Source organism: Daucus carota, chromosome 2, assembly GCF_001625215.2.
Source record: "Daucus carota subsp. sativus chromosome 2, DH1 v3.0, whole genome shotgun sequence".
NCBI classification, from domain to species: Eukaryota; Viridiplantae; Streptophyta; class Magnoliopsida; order Apiales; family Apiaceae; genus Daucus; species Daucus carota.
In genome coordinates, this window is record NC_030382.2 from 57,017,078 (window position 1) to 57,039,084 (window position 22,007).

At 33.2% G+C, this 22,007-nt stretch overlaps 2 protein-coding genes across 3 annotated transcripts; both read right to left on the bottom strand.

Moving 5' to 3' along the window:
* Positions 1–873: 873 nt before the first annotated feature.
* On the bottom strand, positions 874–7,349 carry LOC108208982 (signal peptide peptidase-like 2). 2 transcript variants are annotated; one of them, XM_017379642.2, is made up of 14 exons: positions 6,870–7,349; positions 5,805–5,963; positions 5,605–5,716; positions 4,681–4,800; positions 4,424–4,575; positions 4,108–4,290; positions 3,916–3,950; positions 3,451–3,607; positions 3,221–3,274; positions 2,819–2,911; positions 2,276–2,418; positions 1,781–1,851; positions 1,271–1,354; positions 874–1,173 (listed from the first exon to the last, which is right to left on the bottom strand). In XM_017379642.2, the coding sequence occupies exons 1-14, from the start codon at positions 7,020–7,022 to the stop codon at positions 1,064–1,066; spliced, it is 1,626 nt and encodes a 541-aa protein (XP_017235131.1). In that variant the 5' UTR covers positions 7,023–7,349; the 3' UTR covers positions 874–1,063. The 2 variants fall into 2 exon arrangements, with proteins under 2 accessions (XP_017235131.1, XP_063944482.1); XM_064088412.1 differs by lacking the exon at positions 2,819–2,911 and having other exon boundaries at positions 6,870–7,189.
* Positions 7,350–19,199: 11,850 nt separating this feature from the next.
* Positions 19,200–19,748, bottom strand: LOC108207857 (transcription factor TCP21). The gene has a single exon (XM_017378286.1). The coding sequence runs from the start codon at positions 19,746–19,748 to the stop codon at positions 19,200–19,202; it is 549 nt and encodes a 182-aa protein (XP_017233775.1).
* Between the last annotated feature and the right edge of the window lie 2,259 nt (positions 19,749–22,007).

The window sequence follows — 22,007 nt, forward strand, 5'->3', positions numbered from 1 at the left end:
AGACCTACTAAATTAATTAATAATTAATAAATTAATTAATAATTAATTCTTGATATACATGTTATGCAGATTTCTCAGCTTACCTGTTACAGGCTTACAACCAAAGGCTATTCCTAAAAATTGTGCAAAAAAAGGGGGTTAATGTGTCAAAAAATACAAGAAAAACATTTCCATCTAATTTGAAGTATAATTCTTACCACTTACGGGGGTGTATTCGATTGGGATTTTAATGCATTGTTTTTGGTCTATAGATTTTAATGGATTGTATGGGATTTTGATTTTGTGCGGATTCTTGACGAAATGTCGCAGAGTTGATAGGATTTAGGTATAATACTTCAAAATCCCATTGAATTTGGTGGGATTTCAAAAAACTTAAAATACACTGAAAAATGCCACAAAATCTATCATTTTATGAAATGAAAAAAAATCAATCAGCATTTGAATACCATAAGATTTTAATGGATTTCAAACAATCCCAATCGAATACCCTCGGATTTTAAAGCATAATTTAAAATCTCAATTGAATACCACCAGATTTTGTAGCATAATTTAAAATCCCAATTGAATACCTCAAGATTTTAATGGATTTCAAACAATCCCAATCGAATACCCTCGGATTTCATGAATGCAAAAAAATGCTTTAAAATCTAAATCCAATACACCCCTCTTAGTTTGATCTTCTGAATATAGCTTAAAGAAGCAGTTAATATAAGAGCAGCATATCTTAGACATACCAGAGTTCCCAGTATATTAACGCATGTACCGAATACTGATGCCTCATTACTCAAATATTTACGAAATATTTGTGTACTGCCGCATCATGATTATCAGTACGTGAATGTCTTGGGAACTCTGTATGTCAGTTGTCACACATGCGAAGATAGATTTTGTATTTACATCGACACTTAAGAACAACTGTTAAACAAGTTACCAGAACACAAACGCTTTGTACACACAACCCTTAGTCGAGCAATCTTTTTCTTTATGGTACACGGATAATCTGCATGCTATGCAGATACTATAATACATATACTTTAAGGTAAAGAAGTTCTAATTTTCTTGTTTAATCTGCAGTGGGTTGAAGATGGAAATGTGAACAGCACCTCTTTGGCTCACCCCTTGCCCACAAGATGTTCAAATCCCCTCTCTTCTTTCCCAGCACTACGAATGTGCCTGCAAAAAGTTATGATATGTCAATTATGCGGCCTCCCATTTTCTATACAAGCGGAGTTGCATTAGAAGTTAGAACTTGTAAAGAAGTTATAATTACCGAGTGTGAAGGGGACGATATACAGAAGAGCTGGTTGACCATGGCCATCCATCAGGTTTAAGGCAACATATGTGATCAGGAGACCTGGAATGCGTTTGCTACAGTTAAGTATCTTCTGATGAAACTAACACAAGGCTTGTTATAGCATTCAACAACTCTTTAAAGAAACTGAATAAAACAGTAAACTATGTACGGCTTTCTAAAATATTACTCTAATAAATATACTTCAATAGAGGGGCTTTTAAATGCGGCCAAGCATCATCAACCACTAGGTAAATTTATTCCTTTTCTACGAGGAAGGTTTATTGAGCGCGCGGTTGATTATTTATATTTTACTGTGCTCAGGTGTCCACATATTACGTAGAACTTAATGTAAAATGGCGTAATATATTTATGATATGGGGCCATTAATATATGTTCTACACAGGCCAGGCAAAAATTTACATATCCACAGCAATACTCTACCATAAATCTAATACTCATTCCAATCATATGTAAACCGATGCTTACCAAATCCATAAGCACCCATTGACCACAAAAAATACCCGGATCGAAGACTCTTCTTTGCCAGCCAATCATACCTGTGCAAGGACATGTAATTGAAACCATAAGTTGCATCTTACATGTAAGTAGAAATTTTATGTTAAAAAAGTTTGCTACTTGAACCACTGCACTGTCTGAGTAATATATATTTTACTGCTTAAATAAATTAACCGACCCAGAATTAAAATAATATATATGAGTTACAAATAGCATTATGACTGTTAGTAATAACCATCAGATATTTAGATGCCAGCTGAAATTTCTGCCTACAGAACTTGCAGTACAGTAACCAACTGGTACATATCACCGTCCCTTATGTTCTCTTAATCCCATCATGAAAAGAATAGCAACACAACCAGATTTCTATTAAGCATATTAAATCTCGAATGTTTAGGTCTTTAGGATCATAGAAAATATATGAAGCAGATTTACAAACAATAAATAAGGCTGCAGAAGTTTCACCTTAGTGAAAATGTAATCAGCAATCCAGGTAAGAGAATGTCACCAAAGCCAATGATGCTATATCCACCCCACTGATCAAACATGCGCGGGATTTTAAGCAGCATAGGAATACCATCTTCTCCACTCCTATCCCCCCGAGCCACCTGTGCATATACAAATAACCAAAATTATTACAGAACCCCAACCGAAGCATGATTACTTCCAAAAGTTGGTATGATTCGTCATAACTTTTAAGCTGTACTTGGTTGGGATGGATGAAATGGGAGTGAATGGAATGAGATATGGTTTATATTAAATGTTTAAAGTGCTCATTCCTTCGCTCACAACAACTCAACCCCCCACCCCCATTTTGAGAAGGAATAATCATTTCCTTCATACCTTTTTCTTCCCAGATCTTATCACTAAAATATTTGTACTCATGATTTTTCATAATCTTGCCTCATACATTCATTATTGCCCTTAGCTTCATTCATTCCATTTCATTTCGTTCCATTCTCCCCAACCAAACACAACATTATAGTAGCAGATAAAAAATTTACTTACCACAATCATCACACTTTCATGGAATAACTTTTTGGAAACGAAAACCCAAAATATGTCGTACAAAAAGGCAAGACATAAGAGAACAGCACCCACCTGATTAGGAAAAAGTTACAAAATGATGAGCATATATTTACGCCCTCAAAAGAGCAAACTCTTGAAAAAACATGTAAGCACAATCACCCTAAAAATGTCATCAATCTAATTGCAATGTGTAAAAGAAATTGGAAGAGATCAGCAATAAGGTTCTCAAGCATAAAGCAGGATCCCGAGACCATTACGGGAAAAAATAGGTATTTGCTAATGGTAATACCAGCAATGTTAAAGATGTTAAAGTCACCCCTATCAAGTTTAACTTGGAGAATAAAGTTGTCTGAGAGGAGTTTAAGATAGTATGAAAATTACCTTGAGATTAGGAACATGGACAATTTGAAGCACCGTAACAATTAATGCTATACCCTGTTTGAGAAAAGCAGTATAACTGTATTAGTACCACTACAAAAAATTTGGTGTATAGCCCAATTAATTGATAATTAATTTAACCTAGGAGACAGCGATCACGATATAACAATGCGCCAACAAAGCTTATATTACAAACACATGAGATTCAAGCATAACGTTAGATATATCCTTACAAGAATATCTTGCCCTATCCAAGCATAGGGAGCATCCCGGTAAATAGCCCACACGACAGCAAAAATTACACAGAATGGAGTTACAGCCAGCGTGAGGTATGAGACAGCTCCCAATAAAGGTACTTTAATGAACGACTCCGCAAACTTTTTAAACCACCTAAAGAAAAGTATATATTCAGTTAACTTTAGAGAAAGAGCACTTGTAAATACATAGAAAATATATAAATTCGATGAAAGTAGCTCAAACACAGAACTAAAAAACTCAAAACGAGTATCGCCGACTTTCATTTTATGTAATTATAGCAACTCAATAAATTTAACGAAATGCAATACTATGTGGATATGTTTCAAAAATTGTGGGATTACAATAATTAGTAACAGGACTCTCAAATGAAACTGAATTTTGGGTAACTGCAGAATATCATAATATGATGAACAAAAAGTGTTTAAGATAGAAAACCACACCTCGATAAGAAGGCCACTAAGCAAGTTTGCAGTCCCTAAAAAATACAATAAATCATAGACAATTTAGACGCCACAACCTCAAGTTTTAAGGTTTATTCAGTAAAATGGCTGTTCAATATTCATGCATATCAAAAAGAATGTAGCTGAACACAGACAAGCCAGTATGAATACCTAGAAAAGAATTATCCATACCTCTATACCACCAATGCAAAATAGAACCACTAGAATTTCTATAAACCAGAACGACATTAGCTTGTAAAAGATCAGTAAGAAACATGATGCAATGATGATAAATAATACTGCCGACAACGTGTTCACTTCCACCACACTGCTCACTCCAAGAGTCTTTATGGATGAATCTTCATCGCAAGCATCCTACAAGAATCATGTGACAAAGATCATAAAAGTTAAAGTACTTCATGATATAAATCTACAAACACTTATGGGGAAGAAGCTGGAAAACTACTTCCAGGAGAAGCAAACAATTTCTGACCAAAAAAAAAAAAACCTTTAGCAGTTTGTCATGCTCAATTGATGCTTCGTTAGCACTCCATGCTGACCAATAAGAGGCACAAACAATGGTACCAACAGCCATCAACCATAAAAAGACTTCAGCTACATCAACTACAGGTCTGTGTGGAGAATATAACTGCACAGAAACTAGAGAAAGCCCAAAAACTTCAATTATTATCTCAAGTATAGGAAAAAGTAAAACAATTTCAAGATGCAACGGCTTCATGGCTAAGCATACCATTTAAAGCTTACCTTTTGTCCTTTCATTTAACAATTTCTCTAAGCTTGATCCAGCATCTTGTGGCAGCATCACAGCAGGTATGTGTATATCCAGATCAGTTTCATCTGGCTCACAAACCATCTTGTAGAGTTCTATAAGAAAAATGAAGAATTCAGATCTATAACCATAATAAGCAGAATAATTCCTAAATCTCAAAAGCTCATATACGAGCCAATAAATAGTATTTATTGTGGATAAATAATATTGAGTACCCAGAAGTATAAGAACTATCCTGATGTTCACAAGGAGATCTCCCTAAAGAGACTATAATTTTACTCTCCACTAAAATTTTGTAAGCCCTTCGAGAACCGGAAAAATTTCTGAAGAGTAGGCTAAATAATTAATTATTATTTTCTTCAAATTAAATTTCTTCATTAATTTTTTACATTGTAGGAATACATATAACAATTCATAAAAGGAAACTTATAACTTTCTTCACATAGCTCAGCAATATTATCCATGAAAATCAAATAAATCATTTCACTTAATGATGCAACTTAAGGAGACGCACAACCACATAACAAAGTTCATTTGACATTATTAATATTCTCACCTACATTGGGCTACATTGATACCCTTAAAATTTATAAATTCAAGCCAGCGGATTCAAGTTCCGTCTAGTGTAAGAACTGATACAGACTACCGAGTGGTATGATCTATATTAAGTAACCAACTCTCCCAAAATATTAAGGTGTTAAAATATATGATCTGATACAGGCCTCCTTAACACCTTAAGGTTTAGGAGAGCTGGTTACTTAACAATCCCCACAAAAACATGCATCAAAGCTGCATGAAATTGATTAAGACCATAGATACTTAAGCGATTATATTGCTAATAAGTTAAAACTACTGTACTAGAGTCTATCACCAATCGGCAGAAAGAAAAACATTGTTACCTTTTTGGTTATTTATAATAAGAACAGCTGAAGCCCCAGCAGCTTGTGCGACATTTGCTTTTCGCGTAAATTTGCAGTTTCCTCGATCCACTATGATGACCTCTCCAGTAAGCTAAAAAGCAAAGAATTTTCTATTGTTAATAATAAATTATAATAAAGGATTAATAATATTTAGATGCGTGCAAGGTTGACACAGATACCTTCTTCTTTAGTGGCTTACAACAGTCCCGGGGATCTGATAAAGTAAGGCGACTAATGTTCGCATATTTTTGCTTCGATACAATAGTGGTGCCAAATCTAGCACCAACCCCGACAAACTTAGTGCTTTCTACTCCATCTACCCAAGTTTGAACTTTCACCTAGCACAATAAAAGACTGTTTAATGCAAAGATATATCAATTGAATACAGAAAAATTACTACTCAAACACACTTCCCCACAAATGCTCAAACTTTCATAATATCAATTGTGCGAAAATAATAGTAGATGTCAAAAGCCTCTTTATTACCAACAAGTGTCAGTTTGTATACAAAGTCATATCCAAATTAGCATCATTTCCCATTTCAAACCAATCCATGACAATTTATCGTAAAATTATTTGAAAGAGAATCATAACAAACTGAAGCAGGTGACTTTGTCATGCTTCCAAATCCACCTTCCTCATATTTAAGCTGCATAAAAGTATCACCATAAGAAAAAGGGAGGTTTGTGATGATTTTGAAATCTTTTCTACTAGGTAATCTAGTATCCTTAATATGTAACACATACGCACATTGCATACATCTACAGAACAGTTATCAGCTGCTCACCAAGAGATACTCCTCCTTTGCTAATACTTGTACTATCTTTTAACTTTGCTGGCACATTACAAAGTTTCCTCAAATGGTATTTATACTCAGTGATTTTCATATAGTTTTTTTTAAAATAAAAGTATAAAGTTAAATCTTTATGTAAACCAAGAATTAGTAAATTAATTGACATATAAGAAGAATTTCTAAGTACCCTGTAAAAACATATATTAACATTTAATAACCAAAACATAATGGTACATATTCCACAATCACACAGTTACCATATTCAATCTACATATACTAACACCAACTCAATCCAATCCACAATCAAAAATCCAAACTTCATCAAACCAACCAGCATCAAACCTCAAAACCCATCAATCCAAACCTCAAATCAACAAAACAAAACATACCCAATTCATTATTCACATAAAAAAATAGGGTCAGGACCAAAACAAAGAATTGAACACCATACCAGCACAAAATTATTCTCACAACCCGGCTTCTTGGGAGCAGATGTATCATCATGAACAATATCACTAGCTCTAACGGAAGCAGCAGAGTTCAAGATTACTAACACAGCAACAGATACCACAATAGCCCAACACATTAGTCCCCTCAATTCCATCACTTGAATATGATCAAGAAGCTCGAAAAACAAGTTATATGTGTATGCACGAAATGAACTGAAATGGGGTTGTTTAAGATGAACAAACTATAAGAAATGAAAAGGGCAGAAGGGATCTACTAGAATTAGGTGATAGAGATAGTGATGATGTATGTCTTTGCAGTGTGGAGTTTTTACAGAGTTCCAAGTGGATTGATGATATATACCTTGTCATCACTTATACGGTGCCGACTCTAAGCTCCAAAACGGTGTCGTTGAGGTAATTTTTCGTAATTTTATCAGCAGACCCATTTCAACTCCGGTCTCCAAACCAGAACAACCTCACATGAATTTTGAGCAGTAAATTATGAATTTGAATATATTCGGACTTGGTGAGTAAAATTTGATTGGGAAAATGAAATAATAATTATATTTATTTTGAATTAATCAAAATAAATTAAAATTATATATCCATAATATTAATATATAAAAAGTTATTATTTAATATGATGAGATTTTTATAATATTATTTGTATTAAATACAATTTACATCATACATCACATAACATAATAAATGGTGTTTAGATTTCAAAAAATATAAAATATATTTTATAAGTTTATTAGTGCAAATGTGCAACAATTAAACTTATTAGAAATATTAGAATTATGATATTTGAATTGTTAAATTATTATTTTTTTGAAGAAATTCAAATTATCTCTTTAAATAAATAATAAATTAAACTTACTTTATAAACATCTCATCTATTATAAAATTGATAAAATTAGTAACTACTCCCTGGTCTATTGCCTATGCTTTTTTGTTTGCCTTTCCAAGATGCTCCACTGCTTACAAAATAGAAATATGGGGCTTGCTTTCCATCCTTTCTTTCTTCTGTTGCTTTCAAGTTAGGATTAATGAGATTTGTAAACGTGATAAAAAAAAACTGTCTAATCTCAAATATGGCATTTTCAACAAGTGGAGCTTTATCTTTTCAACTTGTTATAATTGTTACTACAATCATATATTGTTTCATCGATGTCCTTGTACTTTACAAATCCTCAAAATATAGAAAAATAAGTCACATGGGAAATATACCATTGTGTGTACCAATTTAAAAAGAAAATTGACAAAAAAATTCAAATTTTGAAGAATGTTACACTTCTGTTGTATCAATGCTCAATACATGCACAGACACTGTTGAGTACAGGAAGGATTGAAATTAATATATGGGTTCATAATTGGTTCAATTATATGAATACAAGGGACAAACATGCTGCCCCAATCCTTAAAAATTATGTCTGTGTTTACTTAGACACAAGAGTACCAATTGGTTATTGGTACGCTGATGTTCTACCAGACATGTGCTCCAAAAAAAAGTCTAGTTCCCTGTTGATTGTCACTATACTTGTGGCTGGTGCTAAAGCAGCCAGCCTGATTTGTACTTGCTTATCATGAGGGACTTGATTGATCTAGCTTTTAAATGCCACCTTTTAAATTTAAAGGACATTGCAACAAACTCTAATGACAGTAAAGGGTTGCAGAGCTTAGTGAACTTGACAAAATTCAATATAAGCTACTATCTAACAACACTGTCCATCTCAATTCAATATACAGAGGCCAACAAAGCAGCTTGATAAACTATATGCCTAGCTGTTGTGATAAACAGATGTATCTAAACTGTTGATTTAAATGTACCCCCAATTAAGTACAAATCTATTCATTAACATAATTAATGATATCATAATTCCTTTTAGATTACCAATTTAAGCTAAAAAGGTGCAAAGCTAAACATAATATGCAAAACCAATACCAAACTTGCGGGTAAAAAAAGTTTCATACTGTAATAATCAAGGTGTGTGTTTCGGGACTGGGGGGAGGTAATTAGCTACGAAAACTTTAAAGGAGTTTGCAACTGAAAAAAAAAAGATGTAATGCGGATGGACTCAATGCAGGACTTTGCAGAATCCTATTATTAGAGAATAAACTGAAACAGGAGGGCCACCTTGTCTTCATCGATTTGACATGGAAACACAGCTTGTTTGCAGTCTAGAACCTTTCCCGAGAGTAGCTTGAAGCTTCACTGGAAAAAGCCATACATCGGTAGCCGGCCTTCATCTGCTCCCAGGTTCGCATTGCTGTAGAAATCATTAGCTCTAAAATTATTGGTGAGGACACTGTTGGAGACAGCATGACTACTCCCAGAGGACATTGCAGGTGCTCTATTCACATTCCAGCCTAATGTATCAACACCACCAGATGAATTTCCAGCCAAAGTTTGATTTGGAATATGAAAAGAAGTATTTCCCAAACTCTGATCAAGTGTAGGCTGGAACCCAGGGACCATGCCAGAAGTATGAATACTGTTCCCATGTAGAGTACTCAGATTTCCATAACCCATTAGTGAAGCATTTTGATTGGAAGATGGTGCTGGAAGGTTAAAAGAGTAACGTCGTTGATTAAATGCATTCACCAACGAACTTTCTCTCCGAGGATAAAATTGTGTGTTACTTGCAAAGACCGAGCCCTGAATTTGTTGTCCTGCCGGAGGGATGAAGCTCCTTGTAGATGAAGAAATCATGCGTTGTCCTTGTTGTGGCTCTGATAGGACATAAGGTATAAGTCAGATTCACCAAGAAAACCAAATGATCAAAAATAAATATATGAATACAATTAGTTCCTTTGCTATTTATTTAACTTCATATTCATTTAATGTTATCACAGGTATTTAAATACTTCACTATGAAATTTTTTGACTCAAGCACTGTAGATATCTAAAGACTCGTCAATAATAATTTAAAGGTCGCGCACCTGAATGAGGGTTTAACTGCACGGGTGCTTGGCTGCTGCGTGCTTGGCTGGTGTTCAGTCCGCCTCTATTATTTGTTGTGTTCCCAGTAGAATTTGAAGCTGTCACATTCCTCAGGTCCTTCTCAAATTGAGCCAACATTTTTTTGCTTTCAACTTTTAGGTCTTCTATTAAGGATTTTGAGAATTTCTCTAGATCGTGCATTCCAACTGAAACTGTGGTTATTTTCTTCTGACTAGCTCTAAACCTGTTCTTTTTAGTGCATTTCCTTTCACCGGAAGCTTTGCCACTACTGCCGGGCAAATCCGAGTTTTGAAGGAGCTTCCTTTTTCTTGGTGTAAGATCCTCGTCCGAACTTGAGTATGTATAGGTACTTGAAGTATTCCTTTCAGTTTGTGTTCTCTTGAGCATCTTAGTATGCCTTGAATTCCCCTCAGTGCTCATTTCTCAGTGATGACTAATTAATTACTAGTTGCAAGCTTTCCTAACTTATAAATATATAAGGATAAGTTAAACTGCGATGAATGTAAAGAAGTGAGCTGCAGGAGAGAACAAACCTAAAAAATCTTTTCACATCTGTAATTTTACAAGCTACTCCGATACTCACAAGTAAATCAGATAAGAATTTTATATGAACCACATGCTTGCTGAACTTGGCAAGTTTCATGGTAACTTCATATTTCCTTAAGTTTTTTGGCTCGTCAGGAAAGACGACAAACCAATTGCTAGTCATATAAACAAAGTAACATGAACAATTAAATTGTGCACATTTACAGAAATTTGACACACTATCTGCAACAAGCTGGAGAGAAGTTACTGTAAAAACTTTAAATGGTAAGAACTAAATTATCAAGATTTGAATAGGTATTTTAATTGTTGATGTTTCCTGATGAATAACTTCTGACTAGATTGGCTACTTAATCAAAACCCTGGCAATGGAACTAAAACTCATCTCAAAACAGCACATTATATCCACTTTTATCAGCAAATGGCAACATATATAATATATATAAAATCTATCAGAATGTCCAGCCAGCAAAGTATGTGGACAAAAAAAGACACACATATATATAGGGTTGTATCAAATCAAGCTAACAAATCTAGCTAGTAACAAGTAACAAATGCATATAACCAAGTAACAAATGCATCTAATTGATGAAACCTAGTAACATATATGCAAAATGTGAAATCAGCCCACACAAAGTTGATAACAGTTATATCATCAGAAACTCCAAGTGTTCAATTTATAATTGAACAAAGTACAAAAACAAAGTGCTGGAAAGCAAATTTAAAGAATAACATTGGATTAAAGGCAATAAAAAGCAATTAAATCAAAATTAACCCTCTTGGTATATAGATTTCAATATAAATGAAACAAGGCCCCTTCCTATATATCCCTTTTTTTTGGGTCCAATTCTCTTATCATTCAGCTTCTTATAGTGTCAAATCTTTATCAAAAATTAAAACAAAGAAATATATATATTGAAAGAGAAATATAGCTAATATCTAAATTAGGTGTATCATTGCAAGGGAGATGACCTGCACCATTAACATTTAAAACCCTAGAAGCCCAATCAAACACATTCTGCCTATCACTTTGACTCTTGGAGTGATGAGCCCTCTCTTATCCATGAAATGCAGACAGTATAGATATACCAGATACATATATATGTACCTTCTCAAACACAAAAAGAAGAAGAAGAAAAAGAAAATAGCAAAAAAAGGATAAATAGGGCACGCAGACAATATATAGTCAATAATCACATCCCGACTGATTAAATTGAACAAAACCCACACAAAACACAACAAATATATGAAGGTATAGCAAATCTGAAGAGCATCAAATGTAAGCAAAGCATATAAAAGATCAAGTAGAAAAAATAGCTTACCCATATATAAATCTCAAAATGAAAGAGACATGATCCCCATCTCGTTACAAACTCTCAGTCTACTTCTCTCACCCCTGCAACATCACTACCATTCATGTAGAACCAATGATCAATTAAGGAGGAAAAGGATTGAAATTTTATGCTTTTGAGAATGTGCAGTATGTAATGACGTAGTCAGTTGGAAGTTGGCGGAGAAACAAAGAAAGCTATGGTGTGAGCCAGCTGTTATTTATTTTCTTATAAAAAAAATATTGTCTATGTTTTTCTCAAAAAATTACTTAATTTTAATAATAATATTTGGGAATATGTAATAATGTGGAACCAAAATGGCACCCAATGAGGAATATGGGTGCAATGTTTGGGAATCTATTGACATTTTTTGATCTCATATATGAATATTTTCATTATATTTGTTTGATAATTTTAAAATTTGCTGATTTTCTTATTGATATTTATCTTCACAAAATACAATGAATTTCATAATTATTAATTTTCCTTATTAAGTAAAAAAAAATATTTCATGAACTTTTATTATTTTTCATAAGTTTTATCATAATTGCAAAAATGATAAAAATTTCAAAAGTCATTTTGCAGACAAATATGTGATGTTTTCAAACTTTTTTCTCAGAATTTATGTACATATTTTCCATTTAAGTTATATGAAAATTTTATTTCATACCGTGTGTCACACAAGAGCAGGTTTCTTTTAATTATTAAATGTGATTGTTTGAATTAAAGAAGAAATTATTTAATAAAAAAGTTTTTTCTTTTTTCTTGAACTTTTTGTGGAAGACCACGGCTTTTTAGAAGCTGATGGAGTGAAGGAAGTTACAAGATCATATTTTTTTATTAAAAAAATATTTACTAAACTTATTCGAACCATTTTAATATTCTTATTAAAATTACTGAACACTTTAATAATATATAAATTATATTATTCAAAATTTGTAATAGCTTATATATACGTATTGTTCTAAACACATAATTATATGTTAACAATATAATAAATTTAGGATATTTATTAAAAATAGCACTTTTAAAAAGGAAATACAATTTTGCTATCTTTTGAAAATTCTCGTAAAACATGAATTTTTTTAGTTTAGATCTCAAGATTTAGAGTTCATTATTTAGAGTTTTAAATTTTTAAAAAATAAAATTTAGAGTTTAATTTTTAATATTTAGAACTTAGTTTTTAGAATTTTCTGGTCTAGTATGTAATTTGAAATTATAGGATTTACTTTTTAACTTTTAAATAATAATAACTCTTCAAGTATAAAAATATCAACCAATTAAAATCATTCTATTTATTAATATAATAGTTTTTAAAATGTGCAATGTGCAAAAATGAGAAATATTCTTTTGAATTATTTATTTACATTTTAGACCTTAATTTACGTAACATCCTCATATTTCTTGTAAATACAAGTAAGAACAACATGCCTCTAGACAAATGAATAGCAACATTCAAATCCTGCACAAGTATCGGACAAAAACAAAACAAACTTAGACAGCCAACATAAAAGAAAGGCTTCATGTTCTACATCCTTACCCCTATTCATAAAATGATCTACCCATATAATAGTCCCAAAAGAGTTTCAGAAGATGGGCGGTTCTTAATGTTGAATATAGCCCACCAGGTGGAACCTATCTCCTCTTCACTTTCTTCAATGAGGTCCTCTGCAGCAATAGCAGATGTGTGATCCTCCATTGCAGAAAAGGTTGAAGATTTTTTTTGCGACGTGTTTGTTATTTAATGGAGCGTTTTCTTCATTGTTTAAAAAGTTTGTTAAAATAGAATAATTACACATGGAAAGAGTGGAGAACCATTCATCTCCACCAATTGTTCGACAAAATGTGCTAGTAAAATTTGACAAGGCATCGACAAAATGGATATGAGAAATTGATAAATAAGGCTGTGGATCTTAACTAGGATTGAGCAATCCTCGAGATTTAGGAAATTGACATGTTCATGGGGTTGTGTCAATTCATATGGGGTATTTAAAGGAACTTTTTATGCACCACATTTATTAGGGGACATTTAATTGAGATTTTAAAAGATTTCAAGAAGATTTTATTTCATTTATGACATTTGAGTGTATTCAAATCGGAGTTTAAAAAATGTATTAGAATCTTGGGTATTCAATTACGATTATGAATTATTTACAAAGTCTGGTAGTATTCAATTAGGATTTTAAATTATACTTCAAATTTTGATGGTATTCAATTGATTTTTTTTAATATATTAAAATCTGATGGTATTCAAATGCTGATGGATTTTTTTGGATTTTATAAAATGATGGATTTTGTGAGATTGTGCCGTGTATTTTAAAATATCTGAAATCCCACCAAAATCCACGAGATTTTGAAATATTCTGCTTAATTCCGAAAGACTCTCATCAATTCTGCGACATTTTATGAATAATCCGCATAAGATCAAAATCAAATACAATCCACTAAAATTCCTACACTAACCCTATAAAATCTATTAAAATCCCAATTGAACGATAAACATAATTGGTTTAAAGTATAAGGATGACCTTTGATTCGTCATAAAATAATTCTACATTTCTAATTGGTTAATCATTACTTAACTCAAAATGTTTACAATCGGATCACAAAATTAAATTTAATTTGCAGTCAATTAACTGAACCAATATTTAAGACTTGCATTTCCGTAATTGCCGTTAGCGCAGACGCTAAATATTAGTTGACTTAACGAAATCGGTTAAAAAATTCAAAAATATGATAAAAATTCAAAAACAATCGAAAAAATTGAAATAAATAAGAAAAAGTTGAAAAAATATTAAAATTCGGGTGTTTTTTATTAAAATCTAAGAAAACTACGAATAATAATTAAACCTCAAGATTGTTATCTATTGGGATAAACGATATTATTAATAATATGCTCTCAATTCTATATATTTTTGAGATTAAGATCAAATTTAGGTACACAATACTGCAAGTTATTTTGTATTTTAGTAAGGGGCCTACCATATTTTCATACCTATCTTACATAAAATGACAAAAAGAAACAAACAATAATTACTAAAAGTTATATAAAATATTTTCATACTTTTCTCTCAGAATTTCTGACCGTATATATATTTAGTTTAAGTTTTATGAAAAAATTTATTTCATAAAGTTTGCCTCACATGAAGTGATAAGTGCATATTTTTCATATTTTTAAGTCCCTAATTATTGCTTGTTCTCACTTATTTATTTGTTTATTTGTCTTTTTTTCAGGAATATTGCAAATGCTTGAAGAAATAAAAGAATAAAGCAAAAAAAGAGAAAAAGATGGGAAGAAAAGGATCATAGGGGAATATTCTCAAGGAAGCATCTAGATGGGACACCTACACCCCCCTCTACCCTAATTTCCCCCTATAAATACACACCTCCCCATCATGTTTCAACCAACCTAGGATTTCATATTTTTAGTAGCCTCTCTTTTATGTAGTAGATCTAGTAGTAGCACTCTAAATTTGTAAACACTTTTATTATATCAATACAAGTATTCATTTTTGTTCTTAAATCTTGCTCTTTACTTTTACTTCTAGGCTATGAAATCTTTCTCTAACCACATGAGACTCAAAATTACTTGTGGATTGAAAGGAGCCTAATTATATGTTTTAAGCTTGCATTTTTTAGTATTTAGATTGAGCCCCTTTTAATTCTCAATATTATTAGTGGGTTCAATGGTTTAATATTCTAGATTTTGATTTTAGCTTGTAGTTTGATGGGGTTTTGTTAGAAACATGGTAGATAAGCTAGTTTTGAAGTTTTGTTGGATTTGGAGTTAGTTTGGTATGATTTGGTAGTGTTCTTGTTCTTGATTTTGGTATTTTTGGGGTCTTTTTAGTATAAATTTTAGTTGATGATTTTGAAATGAGGTTAGTGGGTTTATGTTGGAAATATTATGTTTAGGCTAGATTTGAAGTTTGGTATAATTTGGAGTTGTTTTGGTTTGGTTTGAATCTTGTTTTGATCAAGAAATGGGTAGTTTAGGAGCTATTTAGAGTAGAATTTCTTGTTAAATTTGGTTTAGAGTTTAGTGGGCTTTGATTTGTTATATTTGGAATGGCTTAATTTTCCGGTCAAATCAATTTTCCGGCGAGATTTAAGCTATGCCGGGACCTCCATAAATTCCGGTTGGGTCCGGTCAAGCAAGGCTAATTGGCGCGTGACCAGCGGGCTTAGTTTCTGCGATCAGTTTGTGTATTTCTTTTATATACTCAGTATGTAGTTATCGTAATAATGGGATAATCATGCTGCTGCTTTTTGTATTTTGATCGATTTGATTACTGTTAGACTGTTAGTCTCGGTTATTCTGGCGTGCGATTGTTCTGCTTTTACATGTTTCGGTGTTGGTGTTAGTTTTAATATCTATTTATATTTCTGATCGCGGTAGGTTCACGTACATCATTTTATTTTGTTTTTTTTCTTTATTCCGATTATCTTTTTTATGAGAAATTAGATTTTAACTATTCTCTTGCTTTTATTTTGTCATTTAATTTACAAAAAAAATCATCTCAAAATCTTTTGGTCTAATTTGATTAAGTTAAAATTAAGATTTCGCGAAAATAAATTTAGTCCTATTTCATTTGTGATTTCTTTTGGTCTAATCTTTTGTGATTTCTCACTTTTTTTTGTTGAATTTTAGGAAATTGGAAGAGTATGAGCTAGCTTGGAATAAGTTGAGAATATTCTTGGAGTATTGGAAGCTTGCTTGGGTAACTTGTATCTCTCTCCTATTTCATTTTTTTTATTTAGAAAATCACAAAAAAAATTTAAAAAATTGAAAAACACAAACAAATTAAAAAATTTAAAATCCAAAAATATTAGCTAGAGTTACATAATTGTAGCATCATGCATTTTAACACTTAGGAGCACATTATCTAGATTTTAATTTTTGTTTTTAAATTTTCGTACCTTAAATTGTGGTGATCGCTGGAGGACCCTAAGGTGCGTTAATTTCTTCCTTTCTTTAGAGTAAATCACGTAGTGTAGAAGCATCCATATTTGTTTACCGTTTTTATTATCTCGTTGTGTGGTGCATCATTTTAAATAAATCTTAAGGGCAAAACCACTCACAAGATAAGGGAAGGGATTTCATCACTCTTTCCTTGGCCCACAACAACTTAATTTCCACATTTTGCATTTCCCTAGCCTTTTAATAAAATTAAATTAGACATTAGCCCCTAGATTTCGCGCTCAATTAGGAAGGTACCTAAAAGACGAGGTAATCTTTAATTATTCCGACTCTTCGGTGTCTAAGGACAAGCGAAAGCTTACCTGGCCGATTAAGGTTTGGTGTCTAAGCGCGGAGATTGGCATCTTGGCAATGCCTGCTCCAAACTGGCCAAACCGGTCCGAATAATTTTGGATTTATCGAGTTTTTGGTGGTCCTTAACGTTAGGAGCAAGGTCTAGTTCATTTTTTTAGGGAACCCTAGATTTAGGTTTTTCTTTCTCTTTTACACCCTTTCTTTTGTGTGTTTTAATTTTTCGCACTTACTTGCTACGTGTTTACTATCTAGTTTAGGCGAACTACTTGGGTTAGGAACGAATCGTCTAGATTAGTAAGACCTATAATCGAGATTCCCTCGTCCTCTTCGGATTCCGAAACCCTAGAAGCTAGCGAACCGATAGTAAACATGGCCGTGTCTCTTAAAGACCGTTGTTACCCGTCTCGTTCAAGTCAACCTTCGTGCATCACCCTTCCTCCCGTAAATGGGAACAATTTTGAAATCAAAGCTCACCACATTAGCATGTTACCTAAATTTACCGGGAGTGAGGGTGAGGATCCTTATCTTTTTATTCAAGAGTTCGAGGAAGTTTGTTCCCTCCAAAAGCTCCACCAATTAACGGAAGATTCGATTAGACTTAGGCTCATTAATTTTGCTCTTAAGGAGAATGCGAAAAAATGGTTATATAGTCTTCCCGTTAATTCTATTTCCACGTGGGAGGGGTTCGTTGTGGTGTTTCTAAAAAAGTATTTTCCAAATCATAAGACTACTCGAATTACAAATGAAATAAATCAATTTCATCAAAAGGAAAATGAGTCTTTTTGGATTTTCTTTGACCGCTTCAAAAATCTTCTCTCACAATGCCCCCACCACGGAATAGAAAAATGGAGACTTTGCAAGATAGTTTACGAGGCCTTAGATAGTCAAACCACCGCGTTATTAGAGTCTATGTGCCAAGGTAAATTCATGGAAAAAGATGAGGATCAAGGGTGGGAATTTTTCGAGGATTTAGCGGAAAAGACTATGATGTGGGAGTCAACTAGGGAGCCCAAAAAGTCAATTCAGTCATCTAGCGCTAGGGGCTTGCATTCGATAGGAAATAATGTGGCAACCGATGCCAAACTAGCCACCCTAACTAGGAGACTTGAAGCTTTAGAAACTAGTAAATCTCCCCCACAAATGTCGATGCTCCCTAATTACAATTTTCAAAATCCCGGAACCCAACCTTCGCACGAACTTGAACAAGTAAATGCGATGTTTCAAAATCCTAGGAATGATGCGTTTGCACCCACTTATAATCCCGGGTGGAGAAATCACCCAAATTTCTCATGGACCCAAGGTCAAATTTTTCAAAATCAAGGGCCAAATTCTTTTCCAACTCCTCAACCAAATTTTCAACAAAGGCCCAACCCAAACTCTTACCCAAATCAAGGTCCAAATTCATGTCATAACCCAATTCAAACTCCTTTGAATCCTCCCGGTTTCAATGATTCGGATAAGAGACTCAATTCCTTAGAAAAGAGTTTGGAAGCCTTAGTTTAATCGCAAACTAATTTGACTCAATCTCAACATACTTTCATGACAACCCTAACCCAAGATAGGCAAATTTTGCATTCTAACGTGCAAGCCGTTTCTAAGTTAGAGGCCCAATTGAGTCAATTAGCCAGCGCGTTGTGTGAGCGAGAGAAAAACAAGTTCCCAAGTCAACCCGAGGTCAACCCTAAGTTTCCTCTCAATCAAAGACCTCACGAGAATGTTAATGCAATCATCTCTCTAAGGTCGGGAAATCAAGTGGATAACATGGTGTTTATATACATGAGGGCATAAAACTTCTCTATGTTATCACTCAACGAAAATACAAGTTTCCTGGTTTCATTTGATTGATATCATCCGGCCATTTAGAATACCTTATCGAAAACTGAAGTCATGATTGAGAATGAGATGTATAGTTTGTTAATACGATTGTTTATACAAAATGAAATAAAAACCAACAACGATGATTAATTATGTGAGAGAAATAAAGCATCCGTTGATATATATGTGGAATTAATATAATCGATACATATTTCATAAACTTTCAATTCATTCATTTTATAATAGTAATATAGCACTTCTTGATAATAGTTAATACCATCCAAATCCGAAACTACTTGATAAACTAAAACAGTTCCCCACAGCTAATACATCCAAATTTAAAGCTACAATCACATTTGACAAACAATGAAGCCCAGCTCCATCCCCAATTCCAAACCCTGGTTTACATCTGCAACAAATACTCCTCATGCTGCTGCAGCTCCTCTTCATCGATCATCGGGTCCATCAACAACGACATGAACCCCCCGGTCTGATACTCCACTTCTGGTGCAACTCCAAGTCCATTGCCACCCTGCACAAAATTCTCGGGATTCACCACCGATCCGCCCAATGGCGCAGCAACAGAGGCTCCAGACGCTGGTTTCGCGGGGGAAGAGACCGAAAGCTCTGCAGGTTTAGTCCCTGTGCCAGTTGCGTTGATGATCTCCGGCTCAGCCTGGCGCAGGAGCCACTCAATGGTCTGGCCGTCGGTCTTGTGCCCTAATTCTCGTGTGAGCTGGAACACACGAGCAGCACAGGCAGTTGGCATGCGGACACGACGGGCACGGCCGTTGACTTTGGAGTGGCGCTCCTTGGTGACAGGCTTGTTGGCTTTGCCTTCTTTGACCACACGCTTCTTGCCTTTGGGGGCGGAGAGAGAGTCTTTGGGGATCAGAGCATTGTGTGAGGCGGCGGCTTCGATTGAGACGGCTGGCTTGGAAAAGGATGCCATTTCTTGCTAGTTAGGGCTTGTAAGCGAACAGTACTATATGATTTCTTATATAGTGAGTGAAGCAAGAGTTAAAAGATGGGTGAGTGGTTTACATTTATCACGAACTAACTTCGATATTAGCTGTGGTGGTTGTCAATTAGAGATATATTTATTAGAGATGTTGGATTTATGTTAATTTTTCAAATTTATGGATGGTGAATTACAGCTTTAAATATGTGTGGTATTTAATATGGACATCCTTAGCGAAGCTTTTGTATAGTCGATCAGATCGTTAGCAAATATCCGTTGGATTTTGGGATTTTGAGATTGTTCAAGTTCAATGAATCTGTGTTGTGATATGTTTAAGTTAGTGTTGGTTTTATACAAATGAAAGCTTACACCCACAGCCTGTTTGCCCCGGCTTTAGAGTTGTTTACAACTCTAAAATGAAAAATATATGTTTGTGTGATAAGTCAAAAGCCAGCTTGAAAAGCAGATTTAAAAACAAGTTAGATTGAGATATTGTTAATTACATGCTCCAAATCTTATATATATTTGAGATTTTATGATTTTAAATATTTAAGTATCAGATTTTGGGACACTGCATGATATATTGTATTTTAGTAAAGGGTCGTAATTTCATACATATCTATTAAAAATGGAAAAGAACAAACAGAAATTATTAAAAACTATATGTGATGTGTTTGTACACTGTGTGCCTCAGACAACGCAGGTTTCTTTTAATTATAAAATGGGATTGTTTGATTAAAAGAACTTATTTAATAAAAAGGTTTTTTCTCTTTTCTTATCGTTTTGCGGAAGACCACCGGTTTTTAGAAGGTGATGGAGCGAAGAAGTTACAGAAAACTAGTTTATTTTATAAATTTTATAAAAATTTAATTTCTAAACTTATCCGAACCATTCCAATATTGTTTTTAAAATTATTTGTACACTTAAATAATTTATAAATTATATGATTCAAAATTTTTAATAACTTATATATACGTATTGTTTTATATACATAATAATATGTTTTTTTAAAAGATAATAATATGTTAACTATTTGATAAATTCAAGATATTTATTAAAAATGGCACTTTTAAAAAGGAATTACAATTATACTATCTTTTGAAAATTCTTGTAAAAAATGGAATTTTTTTGTAGTTTAGATTTTAAGATTTAGAGTTTAACTTTTTAAATAATAAAATTTAGAGTTTAATTTTTAATATTTAGGATTTAGTTTTTAGAATTTTTTGGTCTAGTATTTAATTTGAAATTATAGGATTTATTATTTAACTTTTAAATAATAGTAACTCCTCAAGTATAAAAATATCAACCAATTAAAATCCGTCAATTTATCACTATAATAACTTTTAAGATGTGCAATTTGCAAAAATGAGAAAGATTCTTTTGCATAATTTATTTATATTTTAGACCCTAATTCGAGAGGCTTAACCATTACATCATTACATCATGTAACACCGTCATATCTCTATAAATATATAATATATACAAGAACAACAGGCCCGAGGGCAACCCTATTACCTCTAGACAAATGAATAGCAACATTCAAATCCTGCACAAGTATCTGAGTGCGCACAAACACAAACTTTGACATCCAATATAAAAGAAAGGCTTCATGTTCTACATCCTTACCAGTATTCACAAAATGATCCATCCACATAGGAGTCACATTAAGTACATAGGTGGTGAAGGATAACAAAGGGTTTCATAAGATGGGCTGTTCTTAAGGTTGAATATAGCCCACCAGATGGAACCATCTCCTCTTCACTTTCTTCAATGAGGCCATCTGCAGCAATAGCAGATGTGTGATCCTCCATTGAAGAAAAGCTTGGAGATTTTGTTCTTTTGTGTTTGACATTTTATGGAGCGTTTTCTTCATTGTTTAAGAAACTTGTTAAAGTGAAACAATTATACATAGAAAGGGTGGAAAACCATTCATCTCCACCAAGTGTTCGACAAAATGCGCTAGCGAAAATTTAACAAAGCAGAGACAAAATGAAAATGGGAAATCCATAAATGGGGTTGTGGATCTTAACTAGGATTGAGTATTCATGGGGATTCAGGAAATTGACATGTTCATGGGGTTGTGTCAATTCATATGGGGTATTTAAAGGGGTTTTTTATGCACCACATTTATTAGGAGACATTTAATTGAGATTTTAAAAGATTTTAGAAGATCTTTTTCATTTATGAAATTTGAGTGTATTCAAATCGGATTTTAAAAAAACGTGTCAGAATCTTGATTATTCAATTACG

Coding starts and splice junctions, on each gene's coding strand:
- LOC108207857 (XM_017378286.1), bottom strand. CDS start 19,748: ATGGCATCCTTTTCCAAGCCAGCCGTCTCAATCGAAGCCGCCGCCTCA.
- LOC108208982 (XM_017379642.2), bottom strand. CDS start 7,022: ATGGAATTGAGGGGACTAATGTGTTGGGCTATTGTGGTATCTGTTGCT. Junction 5,717..5,804: donor GTAAGCCACTAAAGAAGAAG/GTATCTGTGTCA, acceptor TTTGCTTTTTAG/CTTACTGGAGAGGTCATCAT. Junction 1,852..2,275: donor CTGATTACATTTTCACTAAG/GTGAAACTTCTG, acceptor GTCCTTGCACAG/GTATGATTGGCTGGCAAAGA.